The sequence below is a fragment of the Platichthys flesus genome, chromosome 8 (assembly GCF_949316205.1).
Source record: "Platichthys flesus chromosome 8, fPlaFle2.1, whole genome shotgun sequence".
NCBI classification, from domain to species: domain Eukaryota; kingdom Metazoa; phylum Chordata; class Actinopteri; order Pleuronectiformes; family Pleuronectidae; genus Platichthys; species Platichthys flesus.
This window is the reverse complement of record NC_084952.1, coordinates 26,443,872-26,463,802: the sequence shown is the minus strand read 5'-3', so window position 1 is coordinate 26,463,802 and position 19,931 is coordinate 26,443,872. Positions and strand designations below refer to the sequence as shown.

The window sequence follows — 19,931 nt, the reverse complement described above, 5'->3', positions numbered from 1 at the left end:
ACAGGATGTTGTTAACTTGGTTAACACTAGGTCTGAACGGGGTCTATGGAAAGCAAGACTCTGAACGAAATAAACTGTTATGACTCATGTCTGGAGAAGAGGAGCCCATGTTTATTAACTGCTCAATAACATCCCAGTGGTAAAGTATTGTGGTGGCATTATCATCCGGTGGAAGGCTAGTAGAAAAGCAGGGACAGGGAGACTGGTCCTCCTGCTGGTCCAAAATGCTGCAGCACGAGTGCTGACAGGAACAATAAGTAGAAATCATATTACTCCTGTAATAGCTTCTCTGCATTGGCTCCTTGTAAAATTCTGAATATAAATTCAGATCCTGCTGCTCACATACAAAGTCCTAAACAATCAAGCCCCTTCATATATCTTCTATCCCCTCTTTTCCACCTATCTCTCTTCTCCCCATTTTCCCCTGCTCACCCCAACCGGTCGAGCCCGTGGCCGCCCACACAAACGAGTCTGGTTCTGCTAGAGGTTTCAGTTAATTAGGGAGTTCTCTCTCCACAGAGAGCTGCTCATCATAGGAATTGCTGGGTTTCCCTATAAAAAATGTTAAGTCTTGACCTTCACTGAAAAGTGCATTAAGATAATGTATATTATGATTTTGCGCTTAACAAATATAATTGAATTTGAGTTTCAGGATTGAGGGAAACCCAGTCATCCACCCATCAATGCATGCATGGAGTTAATCCCAGTTGACATTGGGCAAGAGGCGTAGTACACCCTGGACAGGTTGCCAGCGTAATGCAGAGAATTCCTAATTAATACCTGGACACAGCCAAGAAAACACAGGGAGCAGCTTAGAGACATCTGTAAATGTCTTTGAGTCAGTGGCACAGCCAGAGCCCTGAACAAACATCTCCAGAGATACCTGTCCACTGAGGATCTCCATTCATGGGGATCTGGAGAGATGAATGTCAGAAATGCCTCAAATACATATGTGCAGACTGTCCTCAGTCTTTGATCAACACACAGTACAGGTAAAGTCTCTGCATTTTATTCTGAAAACCTGAACCGGAAGTCGAAATATCCTAGGGAAACAAATGGATTCATTAAGAGAAGCAACGCATAGAAGCAGCAGAGGATAGTAACATCTAAACAGGACAACCCCGCTACAGTATACCCCTGAGATTAGGCATGAGTGGACAAAACGGTAATTCCGAGCTAACGGTGAAAACGTCCTGCGGCTCAGTGTTTTCTAAGTGTGATACTGCACTGTTGTTAGCATGGTAGCAGCTAGTAGCTACTAGGGCTAGCCTCTCTTTGATCCTCCAGCACAAACTGGACATGTTTCTTTCTTTCTGCCTTTAACTCCCTGTGTGTTAGTCGCGTGTGAAACTCGTTGTTGGTTGTTCTTCAGTGTCATTGCTGTATTGGGTACCTCTGTTGTCGAGTCAAGCTGTTTGAGATCTGTTTGAGATCTTCACTGGATTTTTTGGTCACAGGTGTATAGTGGATGAACACAACAGTGATGGAGTTGTCTCAGAGGGAGCGGCTCTCAGAGCTGGTGGAGGAGCTGACCACATCGGGGCAGCCACAGCTCGACCAGGACAAGATGAAGAAAATCAAGAAGATCTGCAAGTAAGTCGCAACCTTCACAGAGAGATTCACTGGGCATGGACCACTGTGGAGCTGGAGAGCAAGCGACATGGCAGCCAATCAGGAGACTGAGCTGTGAGCTCGATCCAAACCAGTGCTCCTAGTTGTGGCATTATTGCCATTTTAGCAGATTATACTTTGAAATTATACAATATGTCCTTTTCAATGATGATGATACTTGTTATTTGTTCAAACATCTGTGAACACCCATGAACAACTTTGGTTGGAATATAATTTGTAACATCAATGAGCCACTGTGCACAGTAATAATTGAAAAGAAACCAGTTTTCCCAAATAACAATCATCATAATCGCTTCCCACATCTTCTGTCATATACAGTAATACAGTAGTAATGCATCAGTTTTCACCCTATTCCAGAGACCTAGCTCAAACCAATACAGTCTAATTCAACTGTCCTGGAGTTACTCATCCATCAAGTCCGTCAGGGTTGAATCTGTGTTGAAACTGCGTTAAAGAGGTTTTGATTCAATAAAGGAGGATTTACTGTCTGTTGTATTAGAAATAATAATATATAGACTGCTTTAGCAAGGTTGTCTTAGAAAACTGCCAACTGAGTGAATGAGCATCCCCAATCGTTGTCTGATACATGTTCGTCGTGTTATATGGTTAAGACATCACAATAATTGTAATCATCATACCATTGTATAAAAACAAATCACGGGACTAACCACTGCTCACTGTCTGTCTGTCATTCTAGAGTGTCAAATGACTGCATCGACCACCTGTACCACTTAGTGATGGCTCAGCTCAACCAAGACCACTGCGAGGTGCGACTGTCAGCCTTCCAGATCGCCTCTGAGCTCTTCTCCAGATCACACCATTTCAGGACGCTGCTGGTAGACAACTTCCAGGTAGATCAATACAGCACCACACTTCACTAAAGCAAAGGTCTGAGCAGAGTTATAAAAACACAATCACTGTTTTCTTTCAATGCCAGTGTTTCTTGTCAGTACTGTGGGAAAGGCTATCTTCTGTCTGTAATTATGCAATTCAACTTGAGTTTCAAAGCAAAGCTGCATTAAAAAATGAATATGCCCAGTTTGCCGATCTACAGTTAGGTCGAAAAATATTTGAACATTGACACAATTTTCATCATTTTGGCTCTGTACACCACCACCATGGATTTTGAAAAAAACAATCAAGATGTGCTTTAAGTGCAGACTTTCAGCTTTATTTTGAGGGTATTTACATCCAAATCAGATTAACGGTGTAGCAATTACAACACATTTTATATGTGGCTCTCCCGTTTTAAGGGACCAAAAGTAATTGGACAAACTAACATAATCATAAATGTAATTGTCACTTTTAATACTTGGTTGCAAATCCTTTGCAGTCAATGACAGCCTGAAGTCTGGAACCCATAGACATCACTTGTTTCATTTCAAAACCATTGTGGTGGTGTACAAAGCCAAAATGATTAAAATTGTGTCAATGTCCAAATATTTAAGGACCTAACTGTATGTCTACATGGAAACTGCATGCAACAAGCTTGGTTTTGAAGTTTTTTTTAGTACCTGCTTTGGAAATTCGCTTTATCTGTCCTCCTGCCTTCTGCTCCTGCAGGAGTTCTTGGACTTGACAGTGGAGACGGACCTAGACCAGCCCCTCCCTCCTCCTAAAGAAGTAGCCAGGAAACTGAGGTCACTGGCTATCCAAACCGTCCAGTCGTGGCAGGCCTCACATGGCACAGCTTATAAGAAGTTGGCACTGGGCTACCACTTTCTCAAACAGGTTAAGAAGGTGAGAGACAATCTGTGGTACAGTTAGAGAAGCTAGACTTGGGTAAACCGCTTCACTTTGATTAGCTTTATTTAGCCCCTCTAATGAAGTCCTCTTTGCTGCTCCTACCATTAGTTGATTTGAACTTCCAGATTAAGGCATTTGTGTGGTTCTCTCTAAAAAGATATTTATCATTTGGTTATTGTTGGTGGTTATACAGATAATGCCAGTCTCTTTAACTGAGCCTCAGCTGTGCCTCATAGCTGATATGATCACCAGGCTATTGAACACCAGGGGCCTGATGTACTAAAGGTTTGCGGGTGTGAAGCCTGAAACATGCTTCTGCGTTTTCACGGGCCCGTAAGCGCAAGAGCCCTTCCGGGTCCCTTACGTGCTTATGTATCCCTTCTTACGTGCTGACGGGCGTCGCCCCACTTTTCTAAAATTTACGGCAAAGCTCTGCAAGCTCACTCAGCCCGCAAGGATGTGATTGGTCTGCTCTACATCCTTTCTGGAGCTGCATTTCCGGTTTCATGCCCCATAATACAGGCAGAAACAACGGAAGATTTTAAAAAGAAGAATCGACAACCGCGAAGAACTCCTGTCGGAAGAGGTCGGAAGAGGTCGGAAGAGGTCCGAAAATATGAGGACCTTTATAACCCGTCGATGTCCGGTTGATTTAATGGCCGTACAGACCACCTACGCCTCCGTCTCCTCTCCAGTCGCTTTTCCTGATGACTAATTATAAGAAGTTGCTCTTCAATGTCCAGCAGCTCCATCTCAATCAATTGTTGTTCGGTTGGAATCGTGAATACACTCTCTGCCATGGTTCACGGTGTGTTTGTAATGGAGAACACGACTGGTAGAAGGTAAATAAACAGTCAACAACGATTGCCACACCCACAAAGAAGGCGTCTCTCAGGTCGTCTTCGACAAAAAGCATTACTCCGCCTAGTGTTCTGGCGCGGAATTGCTTTGTAGACGCGCAACGGTTGGGGAAGCATGAATGAAAACGAGTCTTGCGCCACAGCGGCGTGAAAAGATGCAGACGCAGTCGCAGAAGCATGTTTCAGGCTTAAGAACTTCTCCTGCCCAATATTGGTCAGAGGCATCTCTTCTACAAACCCCCCACCATTTTTATTTGCCGAGGTTTTGTAATGAGCAATTATTTCTTTTGTTCTTCTTCTTCCGTTCTGCCATCTTCTCTTAATTTCATTGGTTGTTCTTTTTGTTTTACCCACAGCATTTACTCTCTTGCAGATACTCTCCCATATTGCGTTTCTTTGAGTTATATTAATGTTTCTTTGCTGCAGCTCAACAACACGTTTGTTTGCCTCTTCCACTAACCCCACCAATACCTTGGCATTCAATTTTGCTTTGCGCTCGCGGTTGCTCTGCCCTACGTGATGCTCCATGCCGGTAAATAGTAAGGCACGCAAAACACTAATTTAAAAAACGACTGTCTCTACCATGTTTGTACCTGTAATCATTTGCGCAATTATTATTAGTAGATCAATCTCAAAACGGCCAAACCCCGAACGAGGAATCTGTTTTAATGTACACGCAATTTTGCACTCGTTTTTTAGGACCTTAGTTGTTCAGGCCCCAAGTGTACTATGGGTTTACAAGAAGATTGACATGTAAAATTGTCAACAGTTTAAGATTTGTTGCTTAGACATGTAGATCAGTTCTCTCCCTGTTGAATGTCCATGTTGTCAGATCGACTTCCAAGATGCCGAGGCCAGGACTGTAGCAGAGAGGGGGAGGGAGGAGGACAGACAAAGGAGAATGGAGAGGATCTACAAGGAGAGAGTTGAGGCAGCATGCAAAGAAATGGAGGGTAAACACAACATTGTTTAACAAAAAATACACTTTGATAATCATCATGATTTTTTTTGTCAAGAACTAGAAATATCCAAAATTTTTGCTGATTGGAAATTTAACAACTTCCTTAAATCAAGTGTGGTCCTGCAAATACCTACAGCATGATTAGTGATAGAATGTTATCAATAACTTTGGACAGTTACCAACAGCAAACCTATGCCGATATGATATCACATATATTTACTTTAAAGGGAAGCACAACGTCTTCTTTAGTAGAATGATTTTATCATGTTTATAGATCTTAACAGTCTTTTCAAGGTGTCCAGTTAAATTACTGGAGTGCACCAGGAACAACTGTCTTACAACTGTAACAAGCATGTTCTTAGAAAGACTGAGGCTTATCTGCCTCAATAATGTCATCATTCATTCAGGTATTATGAGTTTCCTTTAGCTGTGAGAACCAAAAAAGTAGTCATCTGTGTTTCAGTGACTGGAGGCCTGTTAAACTAAAGCTGATGGCGAATCTGGGTTGGCAGGTCTTCCTCTGTCCTTCTCTGTCTTGTCCGGGCTTTATTGTATTTTGTGATGACCATTTTCTTATAACTGATCTCACTTGATTGATAAACTGATTTGTAATTTCATAATGGTTATGAATATCAATGGACTGAATGAAATGATTCTAAAATTAAATTAAAGTGGCTGTCATCTGGCTTAGTTTTTTTCAGGTTTGAAGTATTGAAATATTTTAGGCTTCACTAACAATGTCATATTTGTTTGTCAGAGTCGTACCAGGGAATTGAGGCAACACTGACAGAGATGGAGTCCTGTTTGAGGCTACTTTTCCCTGAGTTTGGTCACACAGACATCCACTCAGCCAGCAACACACCTTCAAGATCCCATAGAGACAACGAATGCCCATCAAATTATGGACAGCCCTGCTGCAGTAAAGATGTGAGGGATAACATGAAAGAAAAGATGGAGGAGAGCAGGGAAGTGAAAAATAGGAATGGAAAGAAGGAAATAATGTCTCAAAAAGAGGAGAGGGAGCCTGGGAATGAGCAGAAGGAGGAGAAGAAAGATGAGATTGAGAAAGTGCTTGGGGAGGGAGAGGAGGAAAAAGACACGGAAGAGGAGGAGGAGGGGGGAAGTAGTGAAGAAGAGGAAGAGAGACCTTTTGATGAGGACTTGTTTATTCGGAACTCTGGACTCATTTCTCACTCTTACAGTCTGGACCTGAACCTCAGTCCAGGTGAGTAGTTCACAGACACACCTGTTTATGTGGACCCTTCAATGGTTTATGTGTATTTTGTTTATGTAGTTTTACTTAGTATGCATTGTCTTATTTGGTTCCTATCTGACTCAGGATGACAACACATATAGTAAAGTCAGAAGATCATTATCTAAATCCACAACATGACAACACCTGGCTTTTAGAATTCAGCCTTTCAAAGGCTGAATTCTGGCAGATTGCTGCCTGTTATTGTGCAGGTGTAGTTAATAAAGTGATGGCTGAGTTTATAAATTTATTTATTAGTGAATTATTTACCACGAGTCACCAGTAAAATGTTATTTTGCTTTCCTTTCCCAATTTTTTCTTTCAGGTTTTCATGTAAAAGAGTCAGAGGATAATGAGGCAGTGGTTTCCACAGTGATAGACCTCCACAGACTGATAACAACCAAACACCTCCCAGCTGTGCAGAGCTGGGTGCAGGTTAGTACAAAGCAAATAGAGTTTAGATTTGTAAAAAAAAATGACCATCTCAAAGCCTGTACTGGAATATCAGAGGACTGCATATTCCGCAGATAAATATACAAACCGTCTGCAAAGTACAACCTTTTTGTCTCCATCTGATTTAATGTCTGGCTTGCTGTTGACAAGGTCTGATTCTGTCTAGGTGTTCACTAAGACTGGTGCGGGCCAACAGCTTTTAAGGAGAGCACTTGATCTGAAGACATCTTTAGAAGCATCACTGCAAAAACACAAAGAGCTCCACATCGACTATAAGACCAGGGTCCGGAAAGTGGTGAGTGTCATACAATATCACAGGATTTCTTGATGCTGAGCTTATTCCTTTAATTACATCCTCTGGCTGATTCATGACACATGAAGTAACCTGCGTCAGAGTTTACCTTAATAACATATGACATGCAGGACAAGATCCTGCTTGTTATTTACCCCTGTTATATTCTTTTAGGAAATGGAAAAGTCCTAAGAGGGAAGGAGACTTTAATCAGAGTTTAGATGAACGATGTTGACACTGGCATTACTTTAAAATAAGTTTTACTAACATGAAGACACAGTGCTGACTGTTTTAAACAGTTACCAACTTTTACAGAAGTTTTGGCCCTTCATCTTAAAAGAGAAAAGGGTTTTTAATGAGATTTTCTTGTTAAAGAAAATCTCATTAAAAAATGAGCTCCTTTTTTGTTCTTCCAATTTCATTCAGTAATTGGGGTATGTTAATTGTGATCATTGGACATTGTGATTGGACATTGTTGTGTTTTGATCTTGGAGTCCTGCTCGTTGGTTGATGTAGTTTTTCCACCATGAACGTCCCTTCTGTTCCATTTTCCTCTTGTGGTCACATCCAGGGAGGTTGGCTACAGTCTTTTAGACCTTAAACTTCATATAACACTATGGTAACTGCCACATCCTGCTGATTGAGATGCTCTTGTAGCCTTTACCTTCCTTACCTTTCATTAGACAGTTATCTTCTCTCTCTTTTCCATGAACAGTTATATGTACACATTGATACCGAACAGTAGCCTGGATGCCAGACGAACTTAGCCCCGCCCACAACATTTTTGGTCGGGCAGTTCGGTCTGGAGTCGCTCCATTGGGAAAAAATTATGCCCCGACCGGGCCAATCAGATTGTCAGGGCGGGCTTTATACGATGATTGACAGATGATCAACGGTAACGTAATCAACCACGTCATCAAAGTGCCCTTAGGTTGAATTCGTTTTCAACAAACATGCCTGGCACAAAGTTTTAACATGGGAGTGGATGGGAGCCAGCTGTTATTTAAGGCTTGGCGCTGCGCTGAAGCGTCGCTTCGGCATCGCTTCAGCGTCCGGTGTGAACCCGGCGTTAGTAAATAACTCACTATGAGTCGCTTAACATACGTCACATACTACGTTGCTCTGATTGGTTGTAGGTCTATTCAATTGAGCGAAGAGGAATTTTATTTCCTGGTCAGTTGAAACACGCCCCATAATCACAGCCCAATGGAGCGGTCTCAGACTCACATTCTGACTAGAATTGTGAGTCTGACAACGTCAGGCTAACCAAACAGCACTGTGAGGGCTTTTCTCCATTAAATACTCTTTTGATGCCTATCACTGCCTCCATTAGCATGTTTGTTTGTTTGGTAGCAAGATTACACAAACAAAACTGTCTGACAAAAACGACTGAAACAATTTCAATACAATGCTTGTATGTATGTTTACACATACTCTCTGTCCACTGTGTGCAGGGCAATATTTAACTCACGGCCATTATGGAGTATAGCCAGCAGATGGTAGCATTGTACCACACATAAAGAGGTCGGACAATGACGTGACCACATGGGAGAGAGACTTCTTTGTACTTTGATAGACCAGTTTCAGAAGAGTGGTGATAACTTGGCTGCACCTCACTGGATATCATCAGCCTGCATTAACAGACACTAGTGCAGTTTGTTTTCTAGTCCTAACAGTTGACTTCTGATCCTCTTCAAAATTAATATGTGATTATACATAATATCAACATGTTTGTGTCTGTAAATCATAGCACACATTCGAATAAAGTAAATTCATATTTTTTTGTATTCTAAAAGTTATAATATATATTTTTCAAGTGCACCAACAGAACAAGGTGTCTGTTACCAGCACCAGCAAAAGTGTTTATGATTTTTTTTAATGCCTTTCTGAGAATTGCACAACTTAAAAACAATTAGTTATAAGCCTCAGGCTGTCTAATGGAAAAAAGAGTGGCCATATTAAGTCAAATGATAAGCCGATGCTTTTAGTTCCACAAATCATAGGCAAATTTTTTCCGGCAGAATTGCATGTCTTCTTCTTGGGCTTGTTATTTACCCTCTCGAAATGATCTACCACTTTGAATTTCCTGCCCGACGTGTGTCATTACTTTCTAATACCAGCAGGGTCCAGCTGTGTTATGTCTGTCTTTGACTTTCTGAAGGACTGCGATTCCTATTGTTCGATCAGATATTATAGGGCATTCCTACAAACCTTGAGAAATGCTTTGAGTGGGGGTTAAGGTGGGTCGTCCACTAATCGGAGGGTTGGTGGTTGAATTTCCTTGGGAAACACGCAGAAATCCTGACTACTCCTGACAGCTGTGTAGGCAGCGTGTGAATGAGATGCAAATTTGTCCATAGATACAGCAAAGAGCTCTTAAAAAACTAGTAAAATCAGTGCAAGTAGGTCTGCCCTTTGTTTCAGGAATTCACTTACTTTGACCATACCTATCAGATGTGGAATTTATGATGGTCTGGTGGTCTTTCTGAAAAAAAAAAAAAAAAGGAAAAGGATGCATCGTGCAACTATTTGGAGTGCCACAGCAAAGGGAAAGAATTTTGTTAGAGATTTCACTTTTTGATTCTAAGAAAAAAATATTAATTAAATAAATAAAGCCCAAAGTGTGATTGGTGGGCAAAAATTGCAATTTTACCAATTAAACAATTAAAGGTGCAGTGTGTAGAATTTACCGACTTCTAATGGTGAAGGTACAAGAACCTGTGGTCGATTTCTCAAAAGTTTTTAGTTTGTCCAGTTTGGAACTTTAAAAAACATGGCGGCCTCCATAGAGAGGACCATCTCCCGATGTACAGTAAGTATTAAAAGCCACATATTTTAGTATGGTGTATGGGCTGAGAGACCAGTGCAAGCCAATATGACTCCTACGGGGGAGGAAGGATGAAATGAAAATTCAATAACATATTTCTTAGAATGGACTGAGAAATATACTTTGAGGCTCCCTACTGACCGCCTTCAAGTCATTATGGATAGTAAAAGCCCAGAATATGTATTTTACCAAATATGGGCCCTATGTATTCTAGGGTAAGGAAAACAACAATTTGTACAATTTAGATGAACACACTAGTGAAAATGTCACTATGATTATTTAGAATTCAGTTTCCCTTTTTTAACTTAATCTTACACACTGAGCCTTTAAATCAAAATTTGACTCCATTCAGCTGTGATGCTAGCTTCTTTTGTGATTACTATTTCACCAATATTAAGAGTTCAGGTAGGATTCAAGAAGAGTAAATGAATTCTTATTTTATCTTTCCTCTAAAATAAGCAAAATACATAATGCCAGATATGTAAATGACCAATCATTGTTACGAGTTCATTTAAACCTTTTTATTTTGTACTTTCACGTCAGACTCAAAAACTCATAGCAATATTGTTATGTGATAGCTTGCATGGCTCTGTCTGAAATGTGTCATCTCTCTGTTTTAGGACAGGTTGGAAATATTTACAGTAAAAACATTTAGAACAGGTGAGATAGCAAGGCACCGCTATAATGCATAATGTATCAAAGACAGAGGGAGAAGAAATTGGGGAGCATTGGGGAAGATGTACCCGTTAATTCACTTTACTACCACTAATGTGCTCCATATCTTGACAGCTGTTATGTCTATCTGGGTGTTTCTTTATCTGGGATAGAATCATCGATTTGCTGTTGTCGAGATTAGTAAACAGATCAGTGATGTCTTGAATAAATGTTGAATCATGAGTGTGTTCAGTCAAACGTATTATTTATTTGTGAGGTTAATATGGGATGAAATGTTTTAAAGTGTTTATTAAAAAGCATGCTGGTAATAGCTACATACCTGTTGTGCTAATGCTGAAAAAAAGAGAGAAATCGTATATGCAATGTGCAGTTTCAGGTTTTAAAGGACAAATGAATGCAAACTGCTTTATGAGTTCAAAAAAGACATAAAGTTGTAGCGTGTAAATCCATCTTTCGCTGAACAGAGCGGCAGAGTGACAGTGACAGAGCACCGAGTGTCTCACTCTGCCTGGTTATCACTGTCAAGGCCCAGTCTGCTGCACCAGCAGGCCCAGCACTGTGATAACCACACAACATACAGCCCCTTTATCATAATTAGCTTTTCCTTTTTAGCCTTAAAAGGCCTTCCATTACTGGGTCCTTTTCTATCGGGTTGCTGACACACCACACGATTGGGTTCTCTCTCAACAGGCCTCTAAATACAGTCTCCCATAACAGTAAGCTGAAGAGAGAGGAGTGTTATGTAGGCTTATGTAGATGGAGTGGCTTGTTTATTGAATGACAGAAAGAGACACAGGGTAGAGTGAAAAAGCCTCTACGTGAAGTTGGAAGACAATTGTACGAAAAATGAAGTAAGCTGTTTTTTAAAGGGTTGAGTTCTTGGATTAAAAAAATTCTTCACCTTCTGTAAACTTTCAATCTGTGCAAGAGAAGGGGCGAATAATACAAACCTGCAGCGTGGCTTTGCATGACGATCAACAAAGGTGAACTTTGACCTGTGACATTTGCCTTTATTTGTGTATCAGTTTCTGTTTTTCTCCAAAAAGTAACTTTTGGACTTTTGTATGCCCCACAATTTATAGAGCTTGACAAAATGTTTGTCAGTTTCCGATGCCCTCTGCACGTGGCATATTGCTAAAGTTGTGGGTGAACTATGAGCTTTTTGTCAAAGAACCAGGATTGGCCTAACATACTATACCTTTTTTCAGTTTGGTTCTGATTCAGAATAAAATTTTTAATAAATAAATACAAGATTCTATTGTTTTCAGGGCTTAAGATCTTAACCCATGTAAAGCAATTTTTATTGTGCATACTCAAAAGTAATTCGACATAGGGCTAAACAGAGCATGTGTTGCCACCTCTGGCAAAGCAAATCTAATTCAACTGCTCTGGCTCTTAATGAACCCTAACTGAATTGAATATTGGCCTGATATCTTTAGACAGGTGCTGGATAACATTACCTACCTGATTGGTAGTAACACATTTAGCAAAAATACTTTTGAGTGGCTTCAACTTAGGGCTGCTCGATTAATCTAAATTTAATCGTGATTACGATTATGGGGTCAAACGATCTCTAAACTACTATAAACGAGTTGAAACGATTATTTGGCATTTTTCTCGAAAGAGAAAAATGCATGCGCGATTTAGTCCTTCCCCCAAAGCAAGGGATTTTGCAACAGTGTAGTGGTCTGGATGAGAATGCTGGAAAATGGTGACTTGCTCTCTATCTACTCACCACTATACCGATGAAGGGCTGGGTGAGTTTTTGACTGCACATAACTGTTAAAGAGTTTCATGGGTAAACAGCTTTGCAGCTAGGTTCAATTGAAGTAAATGGCTACCACTTCTTCAAATGTAAAAAAACAACAGAAAAAAAACATGAAATGCCTCCATACTGCTCCTGAGGTGTCCTATGGGTTTGGGGCTCTCTCCTCTGTGCCCCCCTTTGCAGCTATAGTGATTACTCCCTAATCTTGTCTTGTGAGTATCACGAGAACTTGCGCTAGCTGCTGTTACACTGATCTTGTCCTGTGCACCTTAGGCGTGGCAAATGTGGTGTATGTGTGCAACCATGTACGCGGCTCCGGGCTAGGAGAACGGCTGACATTTAGGCTAAAAGCATGGTGTAAATTACGCTTTTTTGAGTTGAATTTAAATGTTGGAGCTTACAGATACTTGAATGAAACCACAGGCGCTGTATGGAGGCATTTTATGTTTTTTTTTCCTACGTTTTAAGAAGTGCTTGCTATTTACTTCAATTCTATTGGATTTGGCCGCAAGGCTGTTTACCCCTGAAACTCCATTGAGTTTTGTGGACTCAAACACTTCACCCAACGGTCAGTAGATAGTAAGTGAATTATCTCTTTAAATATCTTGGGGGTCTCGTTCACATATGAGCAGAAGATGAAGCGCAAGATGGACATGCGGGTCAATGCAGTGTGAGCCTTAATGTTGGTATTGTACAGGACTGTTGAGGTGTTGAGCTTCCTTGACACCAAAATGATCTTGTTCAAGAAGAAGCATGGCTTTAAATTTACTAGTAAATCTATGTTGTGACTCTCACCTATGGTCATGTGCTACGAGTAGTGACCAAAAGAATAAGATTGTAAATACAACTGGATGAAATTAGATTTCTTCTTTGGTCAGCTGGGTTTAGCCTTAGAGATAAGGTGTTAGAAGTAAAATCACTGTTCATCAATCTCGAGGGCGGACGGTTGAGGTGGTTTGGGCATCTAATCAGGATGCCTCCTGAGCCCCTTCTATTGGAGGTCTGGTGGGCATGCCCAACTGAGAGGAGACCCAGGGGTAGACCAAGAGCTCCCATCCCCAACTCAATCTCAGATAAGCGGCAGACATTTGATGGATTGATCATGGGGTGGAAAAAGTACTTTGTGATAGGAAGCAAAGAGAGAGCTGACTTCTTATAAAGAGATGAGAGCTTTTTGAAATATATTTTTTAGTATATTTTGTGGGACCACTCATGAGACTAGCAGTTGAAAAATACAAATTCGCAAAAAATAGTTAACAGACTGTACAGTTTCAATGTATAGCTTACATAAGTACATTAACTCTATCTATAGACAGTTTGTGAAGTCAGAGTGAAATCTAATGAGTACACTAAAACACTGTGGACGCAGTCTGGTTCCATGAGATATGTCTGATAGTGTGACAGGAGGTGATCCAGAAGACCTCTGGGCCTTTCTGATATCACTAATCACAGTGCCAAACTAGACCCCCAAGGCTCCCTGAAGGGCTCCTGCACTTTTTCAGGACAGGTGTCGTAATAGAGCTTTCAGGACATCTCAGTAAAATTAAGAAAAGCACTGTGTAATTTCACTATGGCAGTCTGCACAAATGTATAATAATGACCATTTTGATCACAGATTGAGACAGACTAGGAGGGGGAAGTGAACTAGACAGTTGAGAATAAGCTCAGTGACGGGAAGGTTTGGAAGGCTCTGGACTGGCTAATAGACCTGCCAGGCTAGGTTAGTGAAATAAAGATGTCACCTTATACATCATATAAGCTGACTGCTCCCCAGAGACAAAGGATGCTTGTGTGTGTGTGTCGGTGTGTGTGTCGGTGTGCGCGTATGTGTCTGGGAAGGTTGGGGGTCGAGGCGTATAATGGGGTTGAGCAGCAGAGAGGAGGCAGTCGAACAGGGGGAGTGGAGAGCTTTTTTCTCATTAGTCTACGATCCCATGGGATCCTTTCTATGTTGTAATGAATAGGAGTGCAAGGTGGTAATAGAGATGTGGGGTGTTGTGGCAAATCAAGACCCAGATAGGTCAGACTCCAATGGAAGCTTAAGGCCTAATTAGTTTGTAAATATGTTAAAATCAATGAGAGGCAGCACGTTCAGTGTCTTCAGCAGAACCAATATATTTTAAAGAAATAGTTGGTTTGTTGAAGAGACTGGATTAATACTAGCTTTATTCAAATTAATTTGTAATAGGGCAGGGGCTAGCAGATTTGCTCAGTCCAGCCTGAACTGAATGCTGGTTCAAATTAATCATTCATGCTATTGAGGTTCGTGGAGTTCTAAAACGTTTTTTTATTCGATTTTGTTATGGCCTTCTTCAGAATGAACCACAGTATAATTGCTGGGATTCTATCAGCACTTATTTGTCTTTGACCTGTTTCACCAAAACTACCCCTGTCAGTTATAGAAGCAGTTGATAAGATTTTGTAAAATGAGAAGAGGGGTAACAAAAACTTGGGATTTGAGTTACCTTTCCACTAAGATCCTGACCGCTGTAACTGCAGCAACCAGAAAAAAACAACATAGAGAATGCCTGAATCAATGATTTCAGCAACGTTGCAAATGTAATAACAAAGCCCTAACCATCAGTAAAAGTAATAATGGAAAAAAAGCTTACGTTAGCCCAAATACTTTATTACGTTTTTTAATTATCATTGCCTTTGAATCAGATATGTGGCTAACTCGGGCAATGTGGTAATCCACTACAACAACACTGCTGTACAGAAACATAACTTGTGCAAGAGCAGTGATTGACACTCGGTCAAACACTCCTCCTGGCTCTTATTAGTGGTTTAGGAATGGGAGCTTTGGATTCCTCCAAATTGGAGGAATCAGTAGGTGCAGCCAGAGCATCAGATAGTTTTCTAATATTTACTGCCTCAAATTTAAAGTCAGGTCATTCTGACAGTTTAAAATTTTTTTTTTTATATTTTGTTACTTTCTTAAAGGTATTTGAACTTGTCCTGTGGGAAACCCCGCCTCTGATAAAATTGTCCAATAACGGGTTCGAGAAACTTAAAGGGGACATATTATGCCCATTTTACAGCAAGTTGTCTGTAAACATTTTTGTCAAAATTCCACAAGGATCATTTAAAACAGCACCCTTTTTACCCTGTCTATAACCGCCCTCCTCAGATTGACCTGTTTTGAGTGCACTATGACGTCAATTCTGATCGTAATACCATTCAACGCACTCTAGCGTATAGTTTCTGACATAGAGGAACCACAACAAATCGCAGGATGGGTTTTTTCCACAGTTTTTGGGACGGTAGACATGCCAGATACCCAAATTAACGTGTAGAAGCACTACAAAAGTAGAATTTTCCTAATATGTCCCCTTTAAATAAAACATCTCTCAGTACAGTGTCAATATCAATAGTCTGCACTCATTTATGAACCAGAATATCCGTAGGAAAATTACTGAGTTCATTAAGCTAATTGTTTATATCTTGCTCTCTCTTGGGGAAATGTCTTGAGTGCGTGCAGGCGTGCATGCGTGCATGCGTTTGAGAAACCAGGTGGAGAGTCATATTAACTTGTCAAGGGAGACAATGGAACATAACCCTCCCCGCCATTCACCTGACTTATGGCTGTGCAGTAATAATTTGCCAGACCTTGGCAGGCTGAGTGTACATTAGCATATAAATAGCAGATGCACTGAGTGCCCATCACAGTCGACTACATTTAATTTTTGGTTTATAACATTGAATGGGTTTTTAAATGCAGTGCCATCAAACTTGCCAAGAGACAAATGAAGTCAGGGAAGCAGTTGTCCGAGGCAGAGCCCTCACATAATTTTTTTAAAGGATAAGAGTCTTATCTAAGGGAGGGGAGAGGGCAGGAGAGAGGGGGAGATGCCTTAGAAGCTGAATAAGCAAGACACCTGTGGGAATGTATTTACTTAAATCCTGTTCTGACATTTTATAACTCTGTAGTTGATCTTCATGCTTAGCATACATTAAATTACCAAAAGTAGGTGGACACCCAAACATTACAAAAATATGAAGTCTTCAACGTACTACTCTTCTGGTTTCAGTTTTCCCACCAGATGTTTAACTTGGCACCAGTACAAACACTAGTAATAGTAAAATCATTTTAATGATATTGATTCCAACGCCAGAGTTTCTCTGTGCAATACGGGGATTATATTTATGATTTGTCATTTTCAGGAATATAAAAGTGTTACTTGCTTTTAACTAAACATCGTAGACCTTCTTTGGAACCTATGTTTCCTTTAAATTCAACACAAAGGCCACTCCGTTGTTTTATTGAAATATAAATTGTGTAAAGTCATGTCATTTTAAACACACCTCTCAGATCTAAAAATATGGACCAAGAATACGAAGATTTTCCTTAGCATGACATCTATTTGCTTTTTGGATTTATGCATGAATCTACGACACTTACAATGTTTAATTATATTACATATTTTAAAGAATAAACGTCATCATATACTGCTGCAAAGGAACAGTAGCAGGTGCTTCATTTAAGTGCATACATCCACTTAAGTTACCATAGTGTTGACAAGACTTCTGATATCTACACCTAATGTTAGCTAATATAGCCAGCTATTATTCAACTTATTTCTTAACTTACAATAACCTTTAATACTCGTAATAATTTATTTCCATCAGTTAGATATTTTACACTAAATGCGACAACAACTGAAATGCAAAAATCCCTCTTGTAATTTGAATAATCCATATTGGGGATAAAACTTAAATTAAGATTATTTGAAATATATTATGTATAAATATAATTAAAAAAAAAGGATCCTTCATGGTGATATGTCACTTAGATCCTTCAAAATGCTCACATGAAAAGTTAGTTGGTGAATCAACAGAAAATGAATAAGCAACGAATTTGTTAATTTATTTATCATATAGTTTATTGTTATTCTAGTAGTTTCATATTGTTAGTTGGAATAGATAACGCTATTTGTTTGAAAAGCTGTAGTGGGCTTTCCCCCCCAAAATGTATAGACCTTAGGATTAATCGCTTCAGAAAAGTAATTGAAAATGTTGCAGCTTCATAAATACGGTCCTGGTCAGCTGTTCAGTTGTGATTAGTTGTACATGGTTGTTGCCTCAACATCCATTCAAACTTTGTTATTGCCCAAGTAAAATATGGTCCCATTTTAAGCACACACTTCCAACGAAGCTCTTTTGTATTTGGCAGTTACTTATTTTTCTTTCTTCCCTATTGTCCCTTGGAGCCTCTTCGTTTTTATCTTTGACTAAACATAGCCATTATAGTAACACATAACCCTGCTTTACTTAAACAACTTTACCTAATTCATTCTGCTCTGTGCAGTAACATTTTTTTGTATCTATCTGTGTTGATATTTAATGTTGAAGTTACCAATATTTGTTTTGTCTCTTTGCTATTACAGTGACACATTGTCCTGCTTTTCTGAAACCATGACTGGTAATTTGTCTGGTAAATCTTGAGGTTTTTTTGTTAAAGATGCAGTTTTTATGTCGTCCGGGGAACTCTGCGGCACTGTGTGATTATCTCCTAGTGTGTGTCCCGGAGAATAAACCAAAGCTCTGCTCATGCAGCTATGTGGGGGAATAGAGGCCATATTTTAGCCATGCTCCCCGTCAGCAAAATGTTTCTGGAGGAAGGCTAATTCTACGCTGAGACTTACGGCTCTGCCAGGCGGCCGACATTAGTTGATGCTATCAGGATTAAATTAAGGTGAATTAGAGACAAAGCTGCAGAAATAGGGGAAGAAAGGATGATGTTGGGGCAGGATTTTCCTCCAGCTGGGTGATCACTTCTTAGTCTTAGGTCATTGATCAGAGCAGAATAAACCAGCCAGGATTAAAGCAGACAAGCACAAAACCTATAGAGACTATATGTGTGTGTATGTGTGTATGTGTGTATGTGTGTATGTGTGCTGTGTGGGGATCTATTGTACTGTGAGGATGAATAGTGTAGCAGTGGAGTGGAGTAATGAAGAAAGTTTGGTTTGGAGTTTAAAGTGTTACTCTTCTGTTTAAGAGCATTCTCTCAGGTTTTCTCTTAAGAAACAAACAAGATGCAGTCTCAGTATCTCACAGCTCTAATTCACAATGTGCAGTATCTTTTCTGTGATTCAAAGGATCATTTGTAATAATAACAGCTCTGTTTTATCTGAGTCAGGAGGATTTAACTCCTAACTTTACTGCAGCACTACATTTCACAGAGTTACAAGTCACTTTATTGTTGGAATTTGTTGTTTCATTTTATGACGAGTTCAGTTTATTCTGGTTATTTATTCTATTCCCTGAAATATGTGCATGTATATAAGAAGACATGGGATTTTTGCATGACAAAACAGAACTAGCAAAAGGTCCATTAGGAGCTTTTGCAAGGTTTTAATTGCACAAGAAGATCAAGTTTCCGCAGCTAAAACAAGATGTTTAGGTGACTCATTTGATTTGATGTAAACATAAAGATATCAGTTATCGCAGTTATCAATATTGTAGGACTAAATGCAAAGATTATATCCATTTTTATTACATTCTTGATTATTATATAAATATTGTAGTATAATGTACTTCTCTTAATTACTTCAAGCATCCTAGATTTCTTCTACCTCCTATAAGTAAGCAACACTGTTGTTTAATATACATGTAAAATTGCCTAATCGCATATGTCTGTACATATGTATGTAAAGACAGTTTCTGGTTATAAAACCAAGTTTTCCTTTAGATGGCAAATGTAAAATTACTCCATAAAGCTAAATTTTATGTCTACATATGCAAAGTGCATCTTCATTGTTCATAATAAAATAAATACTGTCCCTTATATTTACACTTGGTTGTCAACAGCAGAGGTATCAGCTAAGTAGAGACTCTAAAGTTGTGCACCTTAGCGTCATCAACAATTTTTTTCGCCTTGTACAGGCCGAACTTGAGGGTACGCTGGTCCTACAGTGGTAGTGACAAAATGTGATAAAACTGTAAGCGGCTGGCCATCGTCCACCAACATTTCCAGTCTTGGGCTTGGTCAAACTGACCACTCCTGTTCAGTGGAGAAGGCCCTCTCTATCCCTGGGCAAGGGAAGAATGTCATTGGTTGCTCTAAGCAGGAAGCCAAACCGGCTTGCTCCTATTCCCCGCAGGTCCTTCCTGCTGATCTTTCTTTTCTCTTTGCTCTCCCCTTTCATCCAACTGCCCCTCTCTGGCCTTAGTGACAGCAGTTGCACATCTTTCTGCCTTTTCTTGATGCCGGATTTCCAGGACTACCATTTTTTGCCGCTCTGTAGGACTTGCCTTGTTCCACAGGGGTCTACTCTGACCTAGGTCCAAACCTCCTCTACTCTGATGAACGTTGTCAAGGATAGTCCAACAGCCCATATAGATTTGTCTCAGGACTCTGAGAGGGTCATCTCGAGCCTTGTCTTGGTACATTTAAACTTCTCTACAACGCTGATATGGGCAGCTCGATGTTGCCGTGTCCGTACAGGCCGATGATGCTTAG

At 40.1% G+C, this 19,931-nt stretch overlaps 1 protein-coding gene across 2 annotated transcripts in view; it reads left to right on the top strand.

The window, feature by feature from the left end:
- Positions 1-1,051: 1,051 nt before the first annotated feature.
- Positions 1,052-19,931, top strand: part of uvssa (UV-stimulated scaffold protein A) — a 36,827-nt gene continuing 17,947 nt past the window's right edge. For both annotated transcript variants that reach the window (XM_062393397.1, XM_062393396.1), the window contains exons 1-8: positions 1,052-1,165; positions 1,458-1,593; positions 2,330-2,483; positions 3,196-3,372; positions 5,071-5,191; positions 5,957-6,424; positions 6,777-6,886; positions 7,071-7,199. In XM_062393397.1, coding sequence (XP_062249381.1) covers positions 1,469-1,593; positions 2,330-2,483; positions 3,196-3,372; positions 5,071-5,191; positions 5,957-6,424; positions 6,777-6,886; positions 7,071-7,199 — 1,284 coding nt within the window. In that variant the 5' untranslated portion in view covers positions 1,052-1,165; positions 1,458-1,468. The remainder of the gene's footprint in view (positions 1,166-1,457; positions 1,594-2,329; positions 2,484-3,195; positions 3,373-5,070; positions 5,192-5,956; positions 6,425-6,776; positions 6,887-7,070; positions 7,200-19,931) is intronic.